This window comes from Myotis brandtii, unplaced genomic scaffold (genome assembly GCF_000412655.1).
Source record: "Myotis brandtii unplaced genomic scaffold, ASM41265v1 scaffold3257, whole genome shotgun sequence".
In the NCBI taxonomy this organism is placed as follows: domain Eukaryota; kingdom Metazoa; phylum Chordata; class Mammalia; order Chiroptera; family Vespertilionidae; genus Myotis; species Myotis brandtii.
Genome location: NW_005362514.1, coordinates 17,818 through 40,317, shown reverse-complemented (window position 1 = coordinate 40,317; position 22,500 = coordinate 17,818). Strand labels below are relative to the sequence as shown.

The 22,500-nt window shown below is 39.3% G+C and overlaps 1 protein-coding gene across 1 annotated transcript in view; it reads left to right on the top strand.

Moving 5' to 3' along the window:
- LOC102240935 (selection and upkeep of intraepithelial T-cells protein 1-like) overlaps positions 1-22,500 on the top strand; it is a gene marked incomplete at its 3' end in the record, with an annotated part of 31,715 nt that overhangs the window by 1,141 nt on the left and 8,074 nt on the right. The window contains exons 2-3 of the mRNA XM_014543432.1: positions 7,993-8,073; positions 18,582-18,929. Of these exons, the coding sequence (XP_014398918.1) occupies positions 7,998-8,073; positions 18,582-18,929 (424 nt within the window). The remainder of the gene's footprint in view (positions 1-7,992; positions 8,074-18,581; positions 18,930-22,500) is intronic.

Sequence of the window (22,500 nt, the reverse complement as noted above, 5' to 3'; positions counted from 1 at the left end):
GGAATAGAACCAGTGATCTTTCATTGCATGAGACAATGCTTAACCAAGTGAGCCACACTGGCCAGGGTTTTAATTAAATTTAATAGAATAACTTCTCTCATACATACAAACACACACACACACACACACACACACACACACACACACACACACAAAATAAAAAAGTCTTTAAAAATCTTTATTGAGATAATTATAGTTTCACATGAAGATATTAAAAATAAATATTACAGATATAACCTATGTATCCTTTACTTAGTTTCCCTTGATAATAATGTTTTGTAAAACATTTGTGCAGTGGGGGGAGGTCCCTCAGTCTGGCCTGAAAGGATGGGAACTCCTACCATTTGCAACAGCATGGATGGAGCTGGAGAGCATTATGCTAAGTGAAATAAGTCAGTCAGAGAAAGATTCTGCAATACAGAATAATAGTAACTACTCAATCTAAAACCCAGAGATAAAATTCTCAAAGTTTGACAAAAGCTTTAAACCTATAAATTCAAGAAGCTGAATAAAACCAAAACATGATAATCTGAAAGAAATTTATATTAATACACATCAGAGTCAAACTTCTTAAGACTAAATACAAGGAAAAAATCTAGAAAGCAGATAGAGAGAAATAACATATTACCAACAGGGGAACACAGACTTGAATGACAGCACATTATGAATCATAAACCATGTTAGTCACAAGAAAATACACTTTTCAAGTGCTAAAAGGAAAGAAATGCCAGCCTAGAAATCTGTACTATTAAAGAAAAAAATTCTGACATGTTAAAATGGCAAGAAAGATTTTATTAGGGACTACTGTAAAGATGTTAAAACTATTGCAACAGGGGAGAGCAATTAAATTCAACTCTGAATGTGACAAGAATAAATGAGGATTTATAGATAGCCAAGAAGGTGGCTGAGGAACTTAGTAGATGGAAAATTTCTAAGAGGAGATATCAAAGGTAGAGGTAATTTCTGCTAAACCAACCTAACAGGATTCTCATTGAAGGCAGGGTGATAGGAAATCAGGGGTGGAGAGATGATAAATTGAGGTTGATCAGATATCAAAACTGAGGAAATCTCTCTCAACTGACTAACAAAATTCTTGTAACCATTAGTTACTTTTATTTTACAGGAGAAACTAGGAATTAGACAATTGTGAAGTGTCTAGAGCATGCCAGAATTCTGTAATAGACTAGCAAGTTTTATGAAGACATCAGCTCACAATTTTTTTAAAAAGTATGTTTTTATAGATTTCAGAGAAAGGAAGAGAGAGAGAGATAGAAACATTAATGATGAGAGAGAATCATTGATTGGCTGCCTCCTGCACTCCCCTCCTGGGGATTGAGCCTGCAAATGGGGCATGTGCCCTGACTGGGATTCAAACAGTGACCTGGTTCATAGGTAGACACCAGGGAGGTCCCAGCATGGGAATAATGACCGCTGCGAGAACCTCTGTCTGGAAGAAAGCCACCCCCACATTCCTGCCCTGATGCCAGACAGTCCAGTTTCTCCCCATATGTGTCTGGGTTCCCCAGAGCCTTGACCAGCACTGGAGCTCAGAGCAAGCGAGAGCTTGTAAATTCAGTTAGTGGTGCCTGCCTTTTAAGAGGAGCAGTTGGGTCTCCAGCAGCCTGTGTGTCACTCAGTCCCAGTCCGCACTGGTTTTTATAGTCCATAGTTCTTATGGCCCCGTAGGGACTTCTTTTCCCAGCTCCGGAACCCTGGGCTGGGGGTCTGGTGTGGGGCTGGGACTCTTTGCTCCTCCGGGCAGCCTCCACAGAAAGGAACTCCCTCCCAATAAAAAAAAAGCGGCACACCAGCGTGCTAGACCAGCCCGTTTCCTGCCTCCGCACCTCCTACCAGTTTCAATGTGCTTTCTTCTTTACCTCTCTAGTTGTAGTACTTCCACTCAGCCAGCTTTCCTATGGTTCTGGATGATAGTTGTTCTGTATTTTAGTTGTAATTTTTACGTGACTGTGGGAGGCAGCAAGTTCAGGCATTTACCTGTGCCACCATCTTGGTTCCTCTCCCTGTTCTTTTACTTTTTGATGACTGTTTCAATTTTCTTAACTGTTGATTGTTCTATTTAGATTTTCTAACTTCTCATAATTCAGTAATTTATATAATATTACTAAGAATTTGTACATTTCTTCTAGGTTATTGAATTTGGTAGCATTATATAACCTTTTATAGTATTCTTGTATAGTCCTTTGTATTTCTGTGGTTTTCATTGTAACTTCGCTTTCATTTCTGAATTTGATTATTTTCCTTGTTTTTCTTTAGTGAGTCTATTCAGTGGTTTGTCAATTTTATTAATCTTTTCAAAGAGACAGGTCTTTGTTGCACTAATATTTTCTGTTATCTTTTTGTTCTCTATCTTGTTTAATTCTGCAATAATTTTTATTACTTCTTTCCTTCTACAGTACTAACATTGGACTTTGTATTTTTTTCTACTTCTTTTAAGCTGCAATGTTAAGTTGTTTATTGTTTTGTGAGGCAGGCCTGTAATGATATAAACTTCCCTACATTTTTAATTTGCACCTGAGGATATTTTTTGCATTGATTTTCAGGCAGAGTGCAAAAGAGAAAGGAGCAGGCAGAGAGAGAGAGAGAAACATTGATGTGAGAGAGACACATCGATTGGTTGCCTTCCGAACGCTTCCCAACCGGGGCCAGGAATCAAACCTATGACCCTTTGGCCTATGGGCTGATGATCTAACCACTTAGAAAGCCATCCAGACTTTCCTCTTATTACCACTTTTGCTCTAACCCCTGAATTTTGATACGCCATCTTGTCATTCTCAGTTGTCTCTATGTATCTTTTGATCTCATCTTTCTTCTTTTTACTTACTTGTCAGTTAGTAACATGGTATTTAATATCCATATGTTTATGTTTTTCCCACTTTCTTTTTGCAGTTGATGTCTAATTTCAAAGTTTTGTGGTTGGAGAATATGCTTGGGATGATTTCAATCTTAAAATTGTTTAGGCTAATTTTACATCCCAACATATAATTTATTCTTGAGAATGTTCTATGTGCATTAGCAAAGAATGCACATTCTGTGTTATGGGATGAAAATAGACTACTGCACATATGAAACTTACTGCTGCATAAACCTGCATAAATGATAATCATGACAAAGTTTAGAACGAAGGCACATAAGGAAAAAAAGGAAACCGGGAAAAATCATAGAATACCATAAAACAAAATAACAGATAGAACACAAGGGAAAAGAGACTATGGAGACACAGAGCTATTAATTATGTCTATTTCATCTAATGTGCCATATAAGGCCAATATTTCCTTACTGATTTTCTGTTTGGATGATCTATTCATTGATGTTAATGGGTTATTTAGGTCTGTTATTATAACTGTATTTTTGTCAGTTTCTCCCTTCAGTTCTGTTAGTAATTGATTTATACATTTTTGTATTCTTAGGTTGGGTGCATATATATTAACTAGAGGCCTGGTGCATGAAATTTGTGCACAGATACAGTCCCTAGACCTGGCTGGTGATCAAAGCGCGAGCGTCTAGTGTGGAAGGGCAGGTCCCAGCTAACCTCTGGGCCCTAGGCAGCCCCTAGGTCCCCGTGCCCCCACGCGCCCCCCTCCGCCTGAGTCACAGTGCCCGAGTCCCCACACAGAGATGCTATGAGCACAGCTGGATGCTGCGGGCTGGGATGCACCCCGCATTCTCACCACACCTCCGTCCCCATCACTCCCAACCCCAGCTAGCCGGCAAGAGGTTGCAGCCTCCTCCCTGGGTGCCACAGCAGGTTGGTCGCCGCCACCCACCCCAAGTTCCCCATCCCAGCCAGGGGCCTGGCCCCTATTGGGCAATCAGGGCCTACCGGCCGCTGGTCACCATATGCAGGGTGATTGATCAGGGCCAGGCCCTCTGCCCAGCTCCCTCAGTGCCTGGGAGCGGGGTAGCAGCCCCACTCCCTGCCACCACCACTGGTCACCATCTTTGGGGTGATAGTTTGGGGCTGGAAACTCCCACCTATTTTCTTCAGCACCTGGGAGCCAGGCAGCAGCGCCAGTCGCAGTTTGTGGGTCTATTGGCGGGGGGATCGGCCCCACTCGCACCCACCTTGGCCTGGTGCCACCTGCTCACCTGCTCCACCATCCTGCTGTAGTCCCACTTTCGTCAGGCTCATTGGGGCCAGCAGTGCCTCCATTGCGGCCCACTGCCAGGGCTGCATCGCTGATGCCTGCCATGTCCTGCGCCGCCCTCTGGTGGTCAGCGCATGTCATAGTGAGTGGTCAAACTTCTGATGGAGCTCCCAGTCAAACAATTTGCATATTTGGCTTCTTTTATATAGGATGTCTTATGTCCTCTTGATATCTTTGTACCCCTTTATCATTATAAATGTTCATCTTTGTCTTTTGTTACCTTTTTTGTTTTAGCTTGAAATCTATTTTATCAGTACAGCGACACCCACTTTTCTCTGGATGTCATTTGCTTGGAATATTATTTTCTGTCACTTCACTTTGAATCCATGTTTGTCCTTGCAGCTGAGATGTGAAATTTGTGCACGGATGCAGTAAACAGTTGGGTTTTGTTTTTTGATCCATCCCATACTATATGCCTTTTAATTGGTGAATTTAGTCTAATTTTATTTAGGGTAATGATTATTGATATATGAGGGTTTCCTATAGCCATTTTATCTTTTGGTTTCTGGTAGCTCTGTGTCTCCATAGTTTCTTTTCCCTTGTGTTTCTGTCTGTTATTTTAGTTTTGTGGTATCCTATAATTTTTCTCCTCTGTTTCCTTTCTTTATGTTATGTATCTCAGTTCTAGATTTTTTGTGGTTACAATTAGGTTTATGCAGCAGTAAGTTTTATATGTACAGTAGTCCTTTTTCATCTGGTTGCATCTTATCTTCATTCACTTGCGCTAGTTCAGTCCTTTCACTTTTATGTTTTAATTTTCTCAAATTGTCCCTTTTTATGCAGTGAGTTCATTTCTGAATTGCAGTAGCTATTGTCTTCTTTTCTTTAAAAAATGCTAGTACTTCCATTAACCTTTATGTTATATTTAACTGTTTAATACATCTGTCTGCAATTTCCTGCTTTTGTCTGTTACTCATCTTACTTATAGTTTGGATTATTTTGTCTATTTCAGGTAGAAGAGCATTCTTCCGTATCGCTTGTAATGTCAGTCATATGATGGTAAATTCCCTCACCTTCTGTATGCCTAAAAAAGCCTTTATTTCTCATTCATATCTAAAGGATAACTTTTCTGGATGTTGTATTCTTGGCTGGTGATTTCTTTCTTTTAATAACTTGAATATTTGATTTCACACTCTCTTAGTTTCTGCTGAAAAATCTGATGATGACCTAATGAGGTTTCCTTTATAGGTTTCTGAAAAGAAATCTTGCCATTTGTAATAACATGCATGAAATTAAGTGAACATTTTGCTAAGTAATATGTCATGCAGAGGTACACAAATACTGTATAATCTCACTTATATGTAGAATCTGGGGAAAAAAGGGTTGAACTCATAGAAACAGAGTATATGGTTCTCTGAGGTTAAAAAAGGGGGTGAGAGGAAGATGTTGGTTAACAGATACAAATCATCAGCTTTAAGATGAATGACTATAGTTAATTACACTGTATTGTAGACTTGAAATTAGCCAAGATATTAAGCTTCTCAGCACACACAAAAAGAAAGACATGTTCTTCCTTTTCTTAGTTATTTCTTTTATGTTGAAGAATATTTTACATGATATCAGATATAAAATTCTGGGCTGACAATTATTTCATTTCTTTATTTTAAATGTTAGCCTTTTAAAGATGTTGTTTCAATGAATTCTGTCCTCCACAGTTTATGAGAAGTATATAATTTTTAAAATATTGTTTCTATCCAGTTCGTAATGTGTCATTTCTGTATTTTTGTTTAAAAATTTTTGAGGTGTTTTCATAAATTTGATTATTATGTATCAAAACTGCTTTGTTTTTTCTGTTTGAATATTATTGACTTTCTTGGGTCTGGTCAAAACTTTTATTTCAGCTTTGCGAGACCCTAAGCAGAGTAGCCAGTCAAGCTTGCTAGATTTCTGACTTATAGAACTGTAAGATAATAAATGTATGCTGTTTTAAGCCAGTAATTTCTTAATTTGCTATGTAGTAATTGAAAACCAGTATACTATGAATAAAGTAATTCATTATTTTCAATAGTAAATTGTTCTCTGGAAAATGCTTTGCCATTAGAAATGGTGTCAACTTACTTTATATATGGCTGCCATTTATTTCTCCGATTTTTATATTTATCCTAATTTCTCCTTTTACTTTTTCTCTTAATGTATTACATACAATTTTGAAAAATAATTAAACTATTTTGTTTAAGATGGGCTAGTAAAAATAAGAAATAAAAATAATTGAATTCAGGATTGCAACATATTCCCTTTGCATTTAACAAGTTGATTAGCAGTTTTAATTTGGTGCAATTTAGTTTGCAGCTCTATATTCTTCTTTATAAGGGAAAAAATTATTAAGTTGGATAGGTGGCGAGCCTGTAATGTTAACAGCTAAGTTAAAGGTGGAGCAAAAACTATACTCTTTTAAAGAATGTTTTATGTTTTAGGGTTTTGTTTATCTCTATTTCTAGGAAAGTCCTGATCTACATTATGCAGTGATTGAATGAATGAATGAATAAGTCATTTTAATCCAATAAATATTCTTTAAACACTAAGCATAGAAAATTGAGTCAGATATAATCTCAGTGCTTAAAGGGATTTTAAGTTAGTAAAGGTAAAAATATTATTAACAATAGATAATAAGAATACCAAAAGTGGCAATAATCTATACTAATAAAAGGGTAATATGCTAATTAGACCAGAAGATCAGATATCTTCCAACCGTCTGACTTCCTTTTGGACAAAGCCATGGTGGTGGGGCTGAGGCAGAGGCGGTTGGGGGCAATCAGGCCAGCAGGGGAGGGCAGTTGGGGGCCATGAGGCCTGCAGGGGAGGGAAGTTGGGGGCCATGAGGCTGGCAGGGGAGGGCAGTTGGGGGCCATTAAGATGGCAGGGGAGCGGTTAGGCGGCAATCAAGCTGGTAGGCAGGCAAGCAGTTAGGAGCCGGCAGTCCCGGATTGCGAGAGGGTGCAGGCCAGGCTGAGGGGAACCCCCCACCCCCATGCATGAATTTCATGCACTGGGCCTCTAATAATGATTATAAAAATAGAATAGTGTTCAGCACTTTTCCCAACTCTTACTGAGATATAATTAACAGACAGTACTGTATAAGTTTAAGGCATGCAGCAAAATAATTTCACTTATATATGTTATAAAATGATTACTACAGTAAGTTAATATCTATTATCTCATATAAGTACAAGAAGTGTTTTTCCTTTGTGTGAATATACTCTCTTAACATTTCATATACACCATACAGCAGTGTTCAGCACTTTAAGAACTTTGTAGCAATTTTTGTTTATTATATTCACTTTACTGTTGAAGAAATTAACATAGAGAGAAGTTAAATAACTTGACTAGATTAGAAATTAAGTAATTGTGGAAATTAAAAAATCAAAACTGAACTTTTATTTATCATATTATACTGAGAAAAAAATGTAACAATTATACTTGCTTTAAAATAGGTATGGGGATGAAGTGAGGTTTCAAATGATGATTTGCCATCTATTTGGATAAGAAAGAGGATCAGAACTTCCTTACGGAATATAATATACAAAAATAAAATCTATGAAGATAGTTTTTGATCTCACAAGTACCTTTCAAATAGAGTTTAATCTTTATTTATGTACTGTATACGTGACTATTTTCATATATAACAATCTAAGTGTATATTAAAATATATTTTCTTCTCTAGAACAGATAATTTGATTATTTCTATTTTCTTAATAAATAGCATAGTGTCTGGTAAATATGGGCTTATTAAATATTTCTTGACAGCATGAATCAATAAATTACTGAATGTATACAATATAGCCTCTCTTCTAATCAAATATTAATTTTCCTTCTTTTCCTTTTCCAGGTAAAATGGAGTTTACTGCTCACACTTTCTTTGGATGCTTTTCTATAATATTTTTCCTGCTGATACGAACAGCAAGTTCAGGTAGGAACTACTGTTAGCCCTAGTTAATGGTGCTTCTTAGCAAGGGTGCTAAAAGCTTCAGGGAGACAAACATTCCTTCTACCACTCACCTTCCATTATTCTTTTTTTTTTTTTTTTTTTTTTTTTTTTTACTGTAGAAAAAAGCTGTGAGAACAAGCTTATTATTTGTAAGTGAAGTTTTTCAAGCCAACAGGTCTTCCCTGAGTACTTATTTATACAGAACTTAATATAAAGTATAAGAAAAAGCAGTACATTTAGACATAATGCCCTCATTTAATACAGTGAAAATTCAACACAGGGAAATGTATACATGTCTACATATATACATTTAATATAGTGCACTACTTTAACTTAACCCAAAGCATCAAAGAAGGAAAAGTTTTGCTTGAACTTATTATGTCAGAGAAGAATTTCTAGAGAATGTAGAGATTAAATTAGACCTTTTCTCTTAAATACTGGTGTGCCTCAGTGATTGAGCATTGACCCATGAATCAGGCAGTTTCAGTTTGATTCCTGGTCAGGGCACATGCTCGGGTTTTGGGCTCAATCCCCAGTGAGGGCATGCAGGAGGCAGCTGGTCAATAATTTTCTCTCATCACTTATGTTTCTATCTCTCTCTCTCCCTCTCCCTTCCTCTCTGAAATCAATAAAAATATATTTAAAAATATATATATATATCTGGAAAAAAAAGATGTTAATGTTTTAGATAGAGAAAGAGAAATAAACCCTACAACATGGCATTCAACTACAATATTACATTTAAAAAAATTCTATCAGTGATTTTAGATTTGATAATCTGTCTATCTAATCTAATAAAAGAGAAACATGCAAATTGACGGCACCTCCTCTACCCCCAAACCACGCTCACCAGCCAATCAGAGTGACTATATGCAAATTAACCCAACCAAGATGGCGGCTGGCAGCCATAGAGCTGGAGCAAGCAGGAGGCTTGGTTGGCCCAGCGATGGAGAAAGCCAAGCTTCCCGCCTGCCCTGGCTGGTTGTGGCCTCCACTCAAGGCAACAAAGTTTCAATTATAGAAAATAAATAAATCCCAGATACCTGCTTCCAGCCAGCCTCCACTGGGAGCTTGGGTGGCTGGGGGGCTTGGCCAGCCTGCAAACAGCCATCAGCCCCTCACTCAGGCTGGCCAGGCACCCCAAGGGGGACCCCTACCCTGAAGGGGCTGTGGCCAGCCTGCAAACAGCCATCAGCCCCTCACTCAGGCTGGCGAGGCACCCCAGCAGGACCCCCCTCCCTGAAGGGGGTGTGGCCAGCCTGAAAATGGCCCTCAGCCCCTTACCCAGGCTGGCCAGGCACCCCAGCAGGACCCCCACCCTCATCCGGGACACCTTTCAGGGCAAACCAGCTGGTCCCCACCAATGCACCAGGCCTCTATCCTATAGAATAAAAGGGTAATATGCAAATCGACCCTAATAGCAGAACGACTAGGAATGACTGGTCACTATGACACACACTGACCACCAAGGGGTAGACGCTCAATGCAGGAGCTGGCCCCTGGTGGTCAGTGCACTCCCACAGGGGGAGCTCTGCTCAGCCACAAGCCAGGCTGATGGCTGCCAGTAAAGCGGTAGTGGTGGGAGTTTCTCCCGCCTCTTTAGCAGTGCTAAGGATGTCTGACTGCAGCTTAGGCCTGCTCCCTGCTGACAAGTGGACATCCCCTGAGGGCTCCTGGGCTGCCAGAGGGGTGTCTGACTGCCAGCTTAGGCCCAATCCCCTGGGGAGCGGGCTTAAGCCAGCAGGTGGTCATCCCCTGAGGGGTCCCCAACTGCGAGAGGGCACAGGCCGGGCTGAGGGACCCCCATGAGTGCACAAATTTTTGTGCACTGGGCCTCTAGTATATATATAAAAGCCAAGCAACTGGAACAACAGAACAACTGGAACAACTGGAACGACTGGAATGACTGGTCGCTAAGACGTGCACTGAGGTGGCCAACCGGCCTGATGGGGGCCCTGATCTGCCCCCCAAACCTCCCGCAGCCCCTCCATCCCCCTGACTGTCCTGGCCCCTGATTGGCCTCCCCGCCCCCCATTCGGACCCCACCCATGCACAAATTTGTGCAGCAGGCCTCTAGTATATTATATAAAAATTTAATGAGCTGAATTTAAGAATTATGGCCAGTATAACCAATCACAAAGGAAAGATATTTTGGCAGTTCCAATTTGTACCTTAGAGGTAATAAGATATTAAGTTAGTTATGTAGAGAAAATTGAGTCAGATACAATCTCAGTGCTTGAAAGGATTTTAAGCCAAAAATCAGTAATGGCTTTTATACTTCTAGAGGCCCAGTGCATGAAATTCAGTCATGGGGGCTGGGGAGGGGAGGGGAAGGTGTCCCTCAGCCCAGTTTGCATCCTTTCCAATCTTGGACCCTTTGGGGGATGTCCAACTGCCTGTGGGATCGGGCCTAAACCGGCAGTTGGACATCCCTCTCACAATCCAGGGTGCTGGCTCCCTAGCCTGCCTGCCGGCCTGATTTCCCCTAACCCCTCCCCTGCTGGCCTGATCTCCCACAACTGCCCTCCCCTGCCGGCCATCTTGTGGTGGCCATCTTGTGACCACATAGGGGTGGCCATCTTTTGTGAGAGTGTGATGGTCAATTTTCATATTACCTCTTTATTATATAGGATATTTATTAGATAATTTTGGCACCCATTTTTTCTTTTTATGGTTCTTTTTCATTTTCTTACCTCTAAAATATTAATATTACAGAGTACTACTCTACACTTTTATTTTCCTATGCTATATTATTTACTTTTCTGCTTTACCATATTTTCATAAGCTGATGACTTTATCATTTCATCTGTAATGGTCTAAAATCAGACCCCTATACAATTGTCTACTGGACATCTTCACCTTAGACACATTGAGATCAATATACAAAATTAAAACACCTTCTCCTTCCAATGTTCATAAATCCTGTTGCTCCTATTTTTCCAGTTTTGATTATGAATATCTTTATCATTATAATCACTTAAATAACAAATGTAGGTATCATAATAAAATTTTTCTCCTTTTCAGACTATTTTCCTACCCTGACACATCTAGTTGACTAAACAATCCTGTTTCTTTTTTAAAAAATTAATTTTTAGAGAGATCAAACTCGCAAGAAATATGAATTTAGAAGGCATGGGGGGCCAGGTGGAGACCTCTTTCTTGAAGAGGCACTTCTGAAACTGGGTCCTGTCTGCTTTTTATTCAGTTTTAGATACACATCTTGCCCTCTAGCAATGCATTCAGGCATATCAAAGGTAAAGTTTGGTAAACAGTAAAAGGATTATTAGGTTAGGGAATTACCTTGAGCCACCACTATCTCAATAGATGAGGTGCTTAGCATCAGTCCTGCTAACACCTAAGTTCCATCGGCCTTCCGTGTTTCTTGGTGCACTCTCATGATAGTATCAGCAGTGGGTGGCTTCCCCATCTCCCCCTTTTTGTTTTCTTTAAAAAAATCTTGAAAAGTGTATGCTGACTGTAGGGCTTGAGTCCTTTTAAGACTTTTCATTCTGCATCTGCAGAGTAGAAATAAACATATAAAAATAAGACTAAGACAGACATTAGTGGTTATGCTAAGAGGCAGATGTAGGGAGATTCATTGAAAAGGATTGAGTTCTTTCATGTCCTTTTTAAATTGCTGCCAGGCATCTAAGGAACTAGTTTGTAGTAGGCTCCTTTCTGGGCTATTAGTGCTTTATGGGTCCCCTTCTCAATCACTGTCCCCTGTGACATGACAGCAATGATATTTGAGTTCTAGATGGTGGACAAATGGTGGGCAATGACAATCAGGTCCAACCTTCTCTGGCTTCGTCCAGGGTAACCTGCACCATCCCACAACTGATGACTGCTAGCATGGCAGGGCTTCTTTACCATTCCCCAGGTCATCTCTGGATTGTTTCTTGTCTGTCTCATTCTCCTCCCATTCCTCATCTTCAGCATGTTATTTGGGGCTACTGCTATCTGTGGCTGGAGTAGTCGATTGTCTGCAGCCACAGGTACAGGGTGAGGCTCCAGGTGCAAGGTCCTCATTAGTCTGGTCAGTTCCTCTCTCAGATCCATGTTGAAGTTTAATGTTCCTTGCAGGAATCCACATGGGCTTGGAGGAGTTTTCTGGAAATACACAAGCATATCTTCGACCAAAGGTTAACAAACGGTCGAGACCCTTCCATAAAGTAGACTCAGGATCTTTCCATTAAACCAAACCATTTTCCTTTGGTTTATTCTGACACCAGTGTAATTCCGTAGGTGTCTTGCCAACAGCATTACAAGTAAAACAATTTAAGGTAATTAAGGCTTGGTGTAGTCTACCTACAGGAGATTTCTCCAGCATCACTATTCCCCTTTTTGGTTTTTCAAGTTGGGATTCGAGCCATTTATGTTGGAATTCTATAATTGCCTGTCCTTGGGAATTGTATGGTATTTCAGTAATGTACTGAGTTTTCCATTTTTTTTTAAATTGCTGGAAATGACAGTTTGTGTATGCAGGTCCATTATTAATTTTAATTTTTGGAATTCCCATGATGGAAAAAGCATTTAGGCAATGATTAATGACTTGTTTCACCATTTCTCCTATAGATGCAGTGGCCCATAGGCCCTTTGAAAAGGTATTTACAGAGACATGCAATGCCCCAAAGCATCCAAAAGGAGTAGTGTGTTACATCCATTTGACAGATATGGTCTCCCATTAATCCTTGAGGGTCAATTCCTGTATTAGGCCCTTGAGGCAGATGTAACATGCAAGTGGGATATTCCTTGATAATCTGTTTTGCCTGTTGTCGAGTGATCGGGAATTGTTTAGACAACATTTTGGCAGGCTGATGTAAAATAGTATAGTTGTTCATACTTTTTTTTGTTTGTTTTGTTTTTATGATGCTTTGTATTTCTGTGGGATCAGTTGTTACTTTACCTCTTTTGTTTCTCATTTTGTTTATTTGGGTCCTTTCTCTTTGGTGAGCCTGGCTAGAGGTTCATCAATCTTGTTTATCCTTTCAAAGAACCAGCTCTTGGTTTCATTGATCTTTTGTGTGTGTTTTTTTGTTTTGTTTTTTGTTTGGTCTCTATGTCATTTATTTCCACTCTGACCTTTATTATTTCCTTCCTTCTGCTCACACTGGGCTTTTCTTGTTGCTCTCTTTCTAATTCTTCAAGTTGCGTAGTTAGATGGTTTATTACCATTTTTTCTTGTTTGTTTGTTTTGTTTTAGGTAGGCCTGTAATGCTATGAACTTCTCTCTCAAGATTGCTTTCACTGTGTCCAAAAGATTTTGGATTGTTGTGTTTTCATTGTTGCTTGTTTCCAGTATGTTTTTTATTTCTTCTTCAACCTCTTTGGTAACCCACTCATTGTTTAATAGTATGCTATTCAGCCTCCAAGTGTTTGAATTTTTGTGATTATTTTTACTGTAGTTGATTTCTAATTTTATGCCATTGTGGTCTGAGAATTGTGTCCCATAGGTTTTGGATTGTTGTGTTTTCATTGTCATTAGTTTCCAGGATGTTTTTAATTTCTTCTTTGATGTCATTGGTAACCCAATCAATATTTAATAACATGCTATTCAGCTTCCAAGTGTTTGAGTATTTTGGGTTGTTTTTATTGTAGTTTATTTCTAATATTATGCCCTTGTGGTCTGAGAAGATGCTTGGTATGATTTCAATCTTCTTGAATTTGGGGAGACTTTGTTTGTGACCCAATATGTGGTCTATTTTTGAAGATGTCCCATGAGCACTTGAGAAGAACGTATATTTTGTTGCTTTGGGGTGAAGTGTTCTGAAGATGTCAATTAAGTCCATCTGATCTAGTGAGTCATTTAGGATTGCTGTTTCTTTGCTGATTTTTTGTCTAGCAGATTTATCCAGTGATGTCAGTGGTGTATTAAAGTCCCCTACTATGATTGTATTGTTGTCGATCTCTCCCCTGATGTCTTCCAGGAGTTTTCTTATGTATGTGGGTGCTCCTGCATTGGGTGCATATATGTTTATCAGGGTTATATCCTCTTGTTGTATTGATCCCTTTAGTATTATGAAGTGGCCTTCCTTATCTCTTGTTATGGCCTTCACTTTGAGGTCTATTTTGTCGGATATAAGTATTGCTACCCCAGCTTTTTTTTTTTCATTTCCATTTGCCTGATAGATATTTTTCCATCCCTTCACTTTCAGTCTGTGTGAGTTCCTTGTTCTGAGGTGGCTTTCCTATACACAGCATATATATGGGTCATTTTTTCTTATCCATTCAGTCACTCAATGTCTTTTGATTGAAGCATTTAATCCATTTGCGTTTAATGTTATTATTGATAGGTACTTGTTTGCAGCCATTTCTATACTTTATGCCTGTGTTCCTTCCTCCCTGTCTATTTCTTCTTTTTACAGCATTCCCTTTAGCATTTCTTGCATTGCTGGCTTGGTAGTGATAAACTCCCTTAGCCTTTTTTTGTCTGCAAAGCTCCTGATTTCCCCTTCAATTTTGATTGATAGTCTTGCTGGATAGAGTATTCTTGGATTCAGTCCTTTGCTTTGCATCACATTGTATACTTCCTTCCATTCCCTTCTATCTTGATGTGTTCCTATTGAGAAATCATTGGATAATCTGATGGGGGATCATTTGTAGGTAAATCTCTGTTTCTCTCTTGCAACCTTTAAGATCCTCTCTTTGTCGTTAAGATTTGCCATTCTAATTATGACATGTCTTGGTGTGGGTCTTTTGGGATTCATCTTGGCTGGGACTTTGTCCTTGTGTAACTTTTTTCTTCCCCATATCAGGGAAGTTTTCTGTCATTATTTCTTCAAATAGATTTTCTAATCCTTGCTGCTCTTCTTGTCCTTCTGGCAGCCCTATTATACATATGTTACTTCATTTTGTGTTGTCCCAAAGCTGCCTTAGGCTCTCCTGCTTTTTAATTTTTTTCTCCAGTTTCTGTTCAGATTGGGCTTGTTTTTCTACCTTATCTTCTAACTCACTAATTCAGTCCACTGCTTCTCCTAGTCTACTGTTGAAATCTTGAGCCACCACTATCTCAACAGATGAGGTGCTTAGCGTCAGCCCTGCTAACACCCAAGTTCCATAGGCCTTCCGTGTTCCTTGGTGCACTGTCATGATAGTATCAGCAGTGGGTGGCTTCCCTCACAACCAAACTATGTGTCTCTCTAACATCAAAATTTCTCTCTCTCTTTGTCTTCTCCCCCCTTTCCACTCTCTCTAAAAATCAATGGAAAAATATCCTTGGGTGAGGATTAATAACAGCAAAATAGCACAAAATTGCAACATGTGAATTTATGCAAGAATTATGAATGTAATAGTAGTATACAGAATTAAACACAGCATGAAAATAAAACTTCAGTTAAGTAGATAAACAAAGTGATACTTCAATGTTAAAAACCTGCCCTGGCCAGTTTTTCTCAGTGGTTTGAGTGGGTTTAATTTCTAGTCAAGAGCACATACCTCTGTTGCAGGTTGGATCCCTGGCCTAGGTTAGGGAGTGGGCTGGAGGTAACCAATCAATGTCTCTCTCTCTCACACATTGATGTTTCTCTCTAGCTCTACAAACATTTTTGTTTTTAGCTTAACCTGATCCTATCTCCTGACTTCCAGTTCAGCAGTTGCCTTGAGAATAATAGCCAATGTTACTATATCAGATCAGAAGGAGCAAAGTGGACCTTATTTGTAAAAATTTACAATTTTTAGTTTTGATCTGTCCAATGCCTCTTTGGAAAACTGGCTCAAAAGACTTGCCTTCATCTTTCAAAGTTGTCAAAATTGGCATGTGCCAAATGCTAAAACAACTACTTGTAGGGAGAGGTTAGTGTTTGATTACAAGCAAATACTTTAATGGATGCTGCCTGTGGCAATAGGTAAAAATTGAGTAAAGTAATAGAATAAGTAAGAAGCTTTAGAGCAGTGGTTCTCAACCTTCCTAATGCAGCAACCCTTTAATACAGTTCCTCATGATGTGGTGGCCCCCAACCATAAAATTATTTTCGTTGCTGCTTCATAACTATAATTTTGCTACTGTTATGAATCGTAATGTAAATATCTGATATACAGGATGTATTTTTATTGTTACAAATTGAACATAATTAAAGCATAGTGATTAATCACAAAAACAATATGTAATTATATATGTGTTTTCCGATGGTCTTAGGCGACCCCTGTGAAAGGGTCGTTCGACCCGCAAAGGGGTCGCGACCTACAGGTTGAGAGCCGCTGCTTTAGAGGGAAGGTTTGAGAATAAAATGCCTTGGGAATTAAAGTGCTTTGGAAAGCTCAGACATATCAATGGAATCTAGAACATGTATATACCAAGGGTGAGGGACATACTTGCAGAAGACCTGAGAAGGTCCTCATCTATCATCTCTAGCTGATTCCAAGATTCTATAACACACGAAGTGAGGGATAACGCAAAGTTTAAAATAACTGATTGTGGAAAGTGTGTCCTAACACACACACACAGAACCCCTCTGCAAATACTGGGAAATTTGGGGGAGGGTAGACATTAAGGGAGTCTCTGTATGATCATTAGCTGACCATGAGGTGCTAATAAATTAGTGGAAACACAGTATAAGAATGTAGAATTAATAAAATTAATTCAAAAATTAATTAAAAATACAAAAAGCAGCAATGACCTATGGAAAGGGAAAACTCTAATTTCCAGAGTTGCCACATTATAATACTCAAAATTTCCAGTTTTAAAAATTAAAATGCATGCAAAGAATGAAGAAATTTTAGGCCATATGAGGAAGGAATAAATCAATAGAGATTGTCCATGAGGGATCCCAGACAGGCAGGCAAGTAGTTAGGGGTGATCAGGCAGGCAGGCAGAGGCAGTTAGGGGCAATCAGGCAGACAGGCAAGTGGTTAGGAGCGATCAGGCAGACAAGTGTGTGGTTAGGGGAGATCAGGCAGGCAGGCAGAGGGGTTAGAGGCAATCAGGCAGGCAGGTGAGCGGTTAGGAGCGATCAGGCAGGCATTCAGAGTGATTAGGGACGATCAGACAGGCAGGCAAGTGAGCAGTTAGGAGCCAGTGGTCCCAGATTGCGAGATGGATGTCCAACTGCCGGTTTAGGCCTGAAACTGGCAGTCCAACATCCCCTGAGGGGTACTGGATTGCGAGAGGGTGCAGGTTGGGCTGAGGGACCCTCCCCCATTGTGCATAAATTTCGTGCAACGGCCCTCTAGTTTTTGTCATATATATGATAAGCATTTAATATCTAGAATATACATGAGGTAGGCAAAAGTAGGTTTATAATTGTTTGTATGAAAAATAATACAATATTTAATAAATAATAATATAAAAATAAACTCTGTGTTTCATATACTTACAATTGTAAATCTACTTTTGTCCACTCCTGTATAACAAAAATTTACATTCCAAGAACAAAAAGACAAACATCCCAATTTAAAAATGTGCACAGGACTAGAATAGACATTTTTCCAAAGAAGATATACAAATGGCCAATAACCACATGAAGAAAGCTCAGTATCACTAATCATTAAGAGACTATAAATCAGCTACTGTGATGGTTATAATAATAACAACAGAAATAGGGGAAAATAGTTTTGGCTAGTTTGTGGAGCAATTTGAACCCTCATACATAGCTGGTGGGAATCTAAAATCATACAGCTGCTGGGGCAAACAATTTAGAAATTCCTCAAAAAATTAAGTATATAATTGTTATATGACCCAGAGATCCCACTCTTAGGTACATACTCAATAGAATTGAAAACAGGAATTTAAACATGCTACCATATGGATGAACCTTGAAAACATAAATGCTAAGTGAAATAAACCAGACACAAATGGACAAATATTGTCTGACCCCCACTTATACAGAATGTCTAGAAGAGGCAAATTCATTGAGAAAAATAAACTAGGTTAGAAGTTACTAGGGGCTGGGTAAGGAAAGTGGAGATTTGTTGCTTAATGGGCACATAATTTCTGTTTAAAGTTATTTTAAAAAATTGGAAATACTCATGTATATCATAGTGATAATTATACGACATTGTAAATATAATAATGCCACTCTATTATACACTCTAAATGGTTAAAATAAGATGGCAAATTTTATATAATAAAAGTTTTATGTATTTATCAAAATAAAATCATAGTAAATTTTTTAGCCACTATGTCATTATATTTCTACATATCTTTTCTCTCCTCCCGTTCCTCTCTTTCCTCCTTTTCTATACTGTCTGTAACAGCAACAACAACAAAAATAAGAAAAAAATATCTTTTTTTCTTATACCTCTTTTGATATAACCAAGGATTTGTCTACAGATTTGAAATTTCTTCTGTGAAGTTGATTATATTTTGACAAGGTGCCATTCTCCTCCCAGTTTTTATTTGGTGCATCAAGTATGGTTTGTCTTCTCAGATTCAGATACATAAGTAAAAGTCTTGAAAGCAAAAATAAGGGGGGGTTATAAAATAAAATTCTAATTATGTTCATGGGCAAGAACAGTATCTACTCACTGAACCATTGGTCTTTCTCTCTCTACAGAACTATTTACTGTGGATAGTCCTGTTGGACCTATGGTGGCCCTAGTAGGTGAAGAAGTAAAGCTGCATTGCCACATCTCCCCAGCACAAAATGCAGAGCACATGGAGGTATATTGGTACCATAAATCCTTCACCAAACCTCTTCAACTGTACAAAAGGGGTAATGACCACTACAGAGAAACTAGCCTAGATAACATCGAAAGAACAGAAATCTTGAAGGAAGACATTGGAAAGGGCAACATAACTCTCAGGATCCAAAATGTCAGTGTATCTGATGGTGGAAAGTACCGCTGTTTGTTTAAAGATGGTAACTTTACTAAAGAAGCTGTGCAGGAATTGAAGGTGCTTGGTAAGAAAGTCTCCTTTTGTGACAATGCTCTTGAAGTCATTTAAATAACTGGATTTAGGTATTATAACAATACTCATAATGTCTATTGTGGTATTTATGATTAAAAGCAGCCTAACAATTTTAATAATCTTGGAATACAGAGAATGGAATGAGGCAAGGCAGAAATATGTGAGAGGTACTGTCAATTAATCTTATTTACATAACCATAGCAACAGTATACTTAATACCATACTTCATATGCAGATTACTATGAGGATTTATTTCCCAAACTTTTATCTTCTTGTTTCATCTTTAGCTTCCTCCCTGCTTGCCTCTGACAATTTAGCTAGGAAAACACTCACATTCTAAATATTTATAGCTAATGTTTAAAGTAGTTTAAAATCTAGTAGTCTATATCTGATAAGTGTCCGCATTAAAAACTTAGGAAAAGGAGTGGAGAATGATTATAGGTTGGGATATAAAAGGAGAGCTTGTGGCCCTAGCCGGTTTGGCTTGGTGGATAGAGCGTCAGTCTGTGGACTGAAGGGTCCTGGGTTCGATTCTGGTCAAGGTTACATGCTTGGGTTGCGGGCTTAATCCCCAGTAGGGGGTGTGCAGGAGGCAGCCAATCAATGATTCTCTCTCATCATTGATGATTCTCTCTCTTTCTCCCTCTCACTTCCTCTCTGAAATCAATAAAAATATATTTAAAAAAAATAAAAGGAGAGCTTGTGAAGTGGTTGCACATATAATTAGTGCCAGGCCACATGACATTTCGTGTTTTAAGTTTTTGGAAATTTAGGAAGTATAAAAAAGTAAGGTTATTAATTTATTTAAATATAGCAAAGTATGTAAATTTAAAATATTTTACAACTATATACTTAAATTGTAGGATACAGTATATTATACATAGTTTTAACCACTTGAATGTTCTCACAAGAAAGTAAGAAAAATTCTTAATGACTATAAAATGAAGGGGCTGGAAACCTGACTTATAAACTTAATTCTTAAACTTTGGCAACCCAGGGATAATTGCTTATCTCAATAAGCTACTATCTTAGTATGATTGGGCTGCTACAACAAACAATCATAGACTGGGAGCCTTTAATATGAAACATTTACTTCTCACAGTTCCGGGATCTGAGAAGTCCAAGATCGAGATGCCAACACATTTGGTATCTGGTGAAGACCTGCTTCCTGGTTCAGAAATAACTATCTTCTTGCTATGTCCTCACAAGGTGGAGGATAGCAAGGGAGCTCCCTGGGATCTCTTTCATGAGGATACTAATCCCTAATCCTATTCATTAGGGATCCACCCTGGTGACCTAATCTAATCCACTTCCAAATACCATTACTGTCCAAGATGACATCATCACATTTCTGTTGCCTTTGTTGGGACAGCTGAAGGTAGACCTCTCTAAATATACATGGTTTCATTGATGGTAGCCATTCTGACAGGTGTGAGGTGCTGATATTTCATTGTCATTTTGATATGCATCTCTTGGACAATTAGTGACTTTGAGCATTTTTTCATATGTCTCTTGGCCATTTGTATATCTGCTTTGGAGCAGTGTCTATTTAGGACCTTTGCTCATTTTTTAATTTGATTTTTGTTAAGTTGTATGGTTCCCTGTATATTTTGGAAATTAACCCCTTATTGGATATATCATTGGCAAATATGTTCTCCCATGCAGTGGGCTCTGTTGTCATTTTGTTTTTTTGTTTGTTTTTTGTTGTTGTTTTTTTAAATATATTTTTATTGATTTTTTTCAGAGAGAAAGGGAGAGAGATAGAGAGTCAGAAACATTGATGAGAGAGAAACATCAACCAGCTGCCTCCTGCACACCTCCCACTGGGGATGTGCCCGCAACCAAGGTACATGCCCTTGACCGGAATCGAACCTGGGACCTTTCAGTCCACAGACCGACGCTCTCTCCACTGAGCCAAACCGGTCTTGGCAAGTTGTTGTCATTTTGTTGATGGTTTCTTTTGCTGGTGCTTTTTATTTTGATGTAGTTCCATTTGTTTATTTCCTCCTTAGTTTCCTTTGCCCACAGAGATGTATTGGGAAACATATTATTACCAGAGATGTCTGAGATTTTGCTGCCTATGGTTTCTTCTAAGATTTTTATGGTTTCACATCTTACTTTTAAGTCTTTTATCCATTTGAAGTTTATTCTTGTGTATGATGTAAGTTGGTAGTCTAGTTTTATTTTTATTTTTTGCATGTACCTGTCCAATTTTCCCACCACCTTTTATTGAAGAGACGGTCTTTACTGCATTGTATGCTCTTACCTCCTTTTTCAAATATTAATTGAGTATAATGGCTTGGGTCGATTTCTAGTTTCTCTGTTCTGTTCCATCGATCTACATGCCTGTTCTTGTGCCAGTACCAGGCTGTTTTGAATACAGTGGTTTTTGTAGTATAACTTGATATCTGGTATTGTGAATCCTCCAACTTTGTTTTTCTTTCTCAATATTGCTGTGGCTATTCAGGGTCTTTTTTGGTTCCATATAAATTTTTTGAGTATTTATTTAGATCTGTGAAATATGCTGTTGGTATTTTAATAGGGATTGAATTAAATATATATATTGCTTTGGGTAGTATGGCTATCATCAACAAATCAACAAGTGACAAGTGTTGGTTTGGATGTGGAAAAAAAGGGAACCCTCATGCACTGCTGGTGGGAATGCAGACTGGTGCAGCCACTGTGGAAAACAGTATGGAATTTCCTCAAAAAATTAAAAATGGAACTCCCATTTAATCCAGTGATCCCATTTTTAGGAATATATCCTAAGAAATCAGAAACACCAGTCAGAAAGGACATATGCACCCCTATGTTCATAGTAGTGTAATTTATAATATCTAAGATTTGGAAACAGCCCAAGTGAGAGATCAACCAAAGAACTTATATGTTTAACCCATGGTCACTGACAATAAGGGGTGAAGGCCTGGGGCAGTGGGTGGGTGGTGGGGGCAGACCAGAAGAGGTCAATGGGGGAGAAAAGGGGTCATATGGGGAGAGAGGAGATACATCAGTTCGGCCTGCACTCTCTCACAATCTGGGACCACTGGCTCCTAACTGCTTGCCTGCTTGCCTTCCTGATCGCCCCTAACCACTCTGCCTGCCTGCCTGATCACCCCTAACCACCTTGCCTTCCTGCCTGATCATCCCTAATCGCCTCTACCTGCCTGCCTGATCGCCCCTAACTGCCTGTGCCTGCCTGCCTGATCACCCCTAACCCCTCGCCTGCCTGCCTGATCACTCCTAACCACTTCCACTTGCCTGCCTGCCTGATTGCCCCTAACCACTTGCTGGGGGGTGGGGGAAGGCAGGGCCGTTCTGGTCTCTGGTTGTTCTGGTTGTTCTGCCATTTTGGTCACTGGGCTTTTATTATATAGGACTAGAGGCACGGTGCACAAAAATTTGTGCACTCGGGGGGGAGGGGAGGGTCCCTCAGCCCGGCCTGTGCCCTCTCGCAGTCTGGGACCCCTCGGGAGATAACGACCTGCTGGCTTAGGCCCGCTCCCGGGTGGCAGAGGGCAGGCCCAATCCCCAGGTGCAGCCCCTGGTTGGGCTCAGAGCAGGGC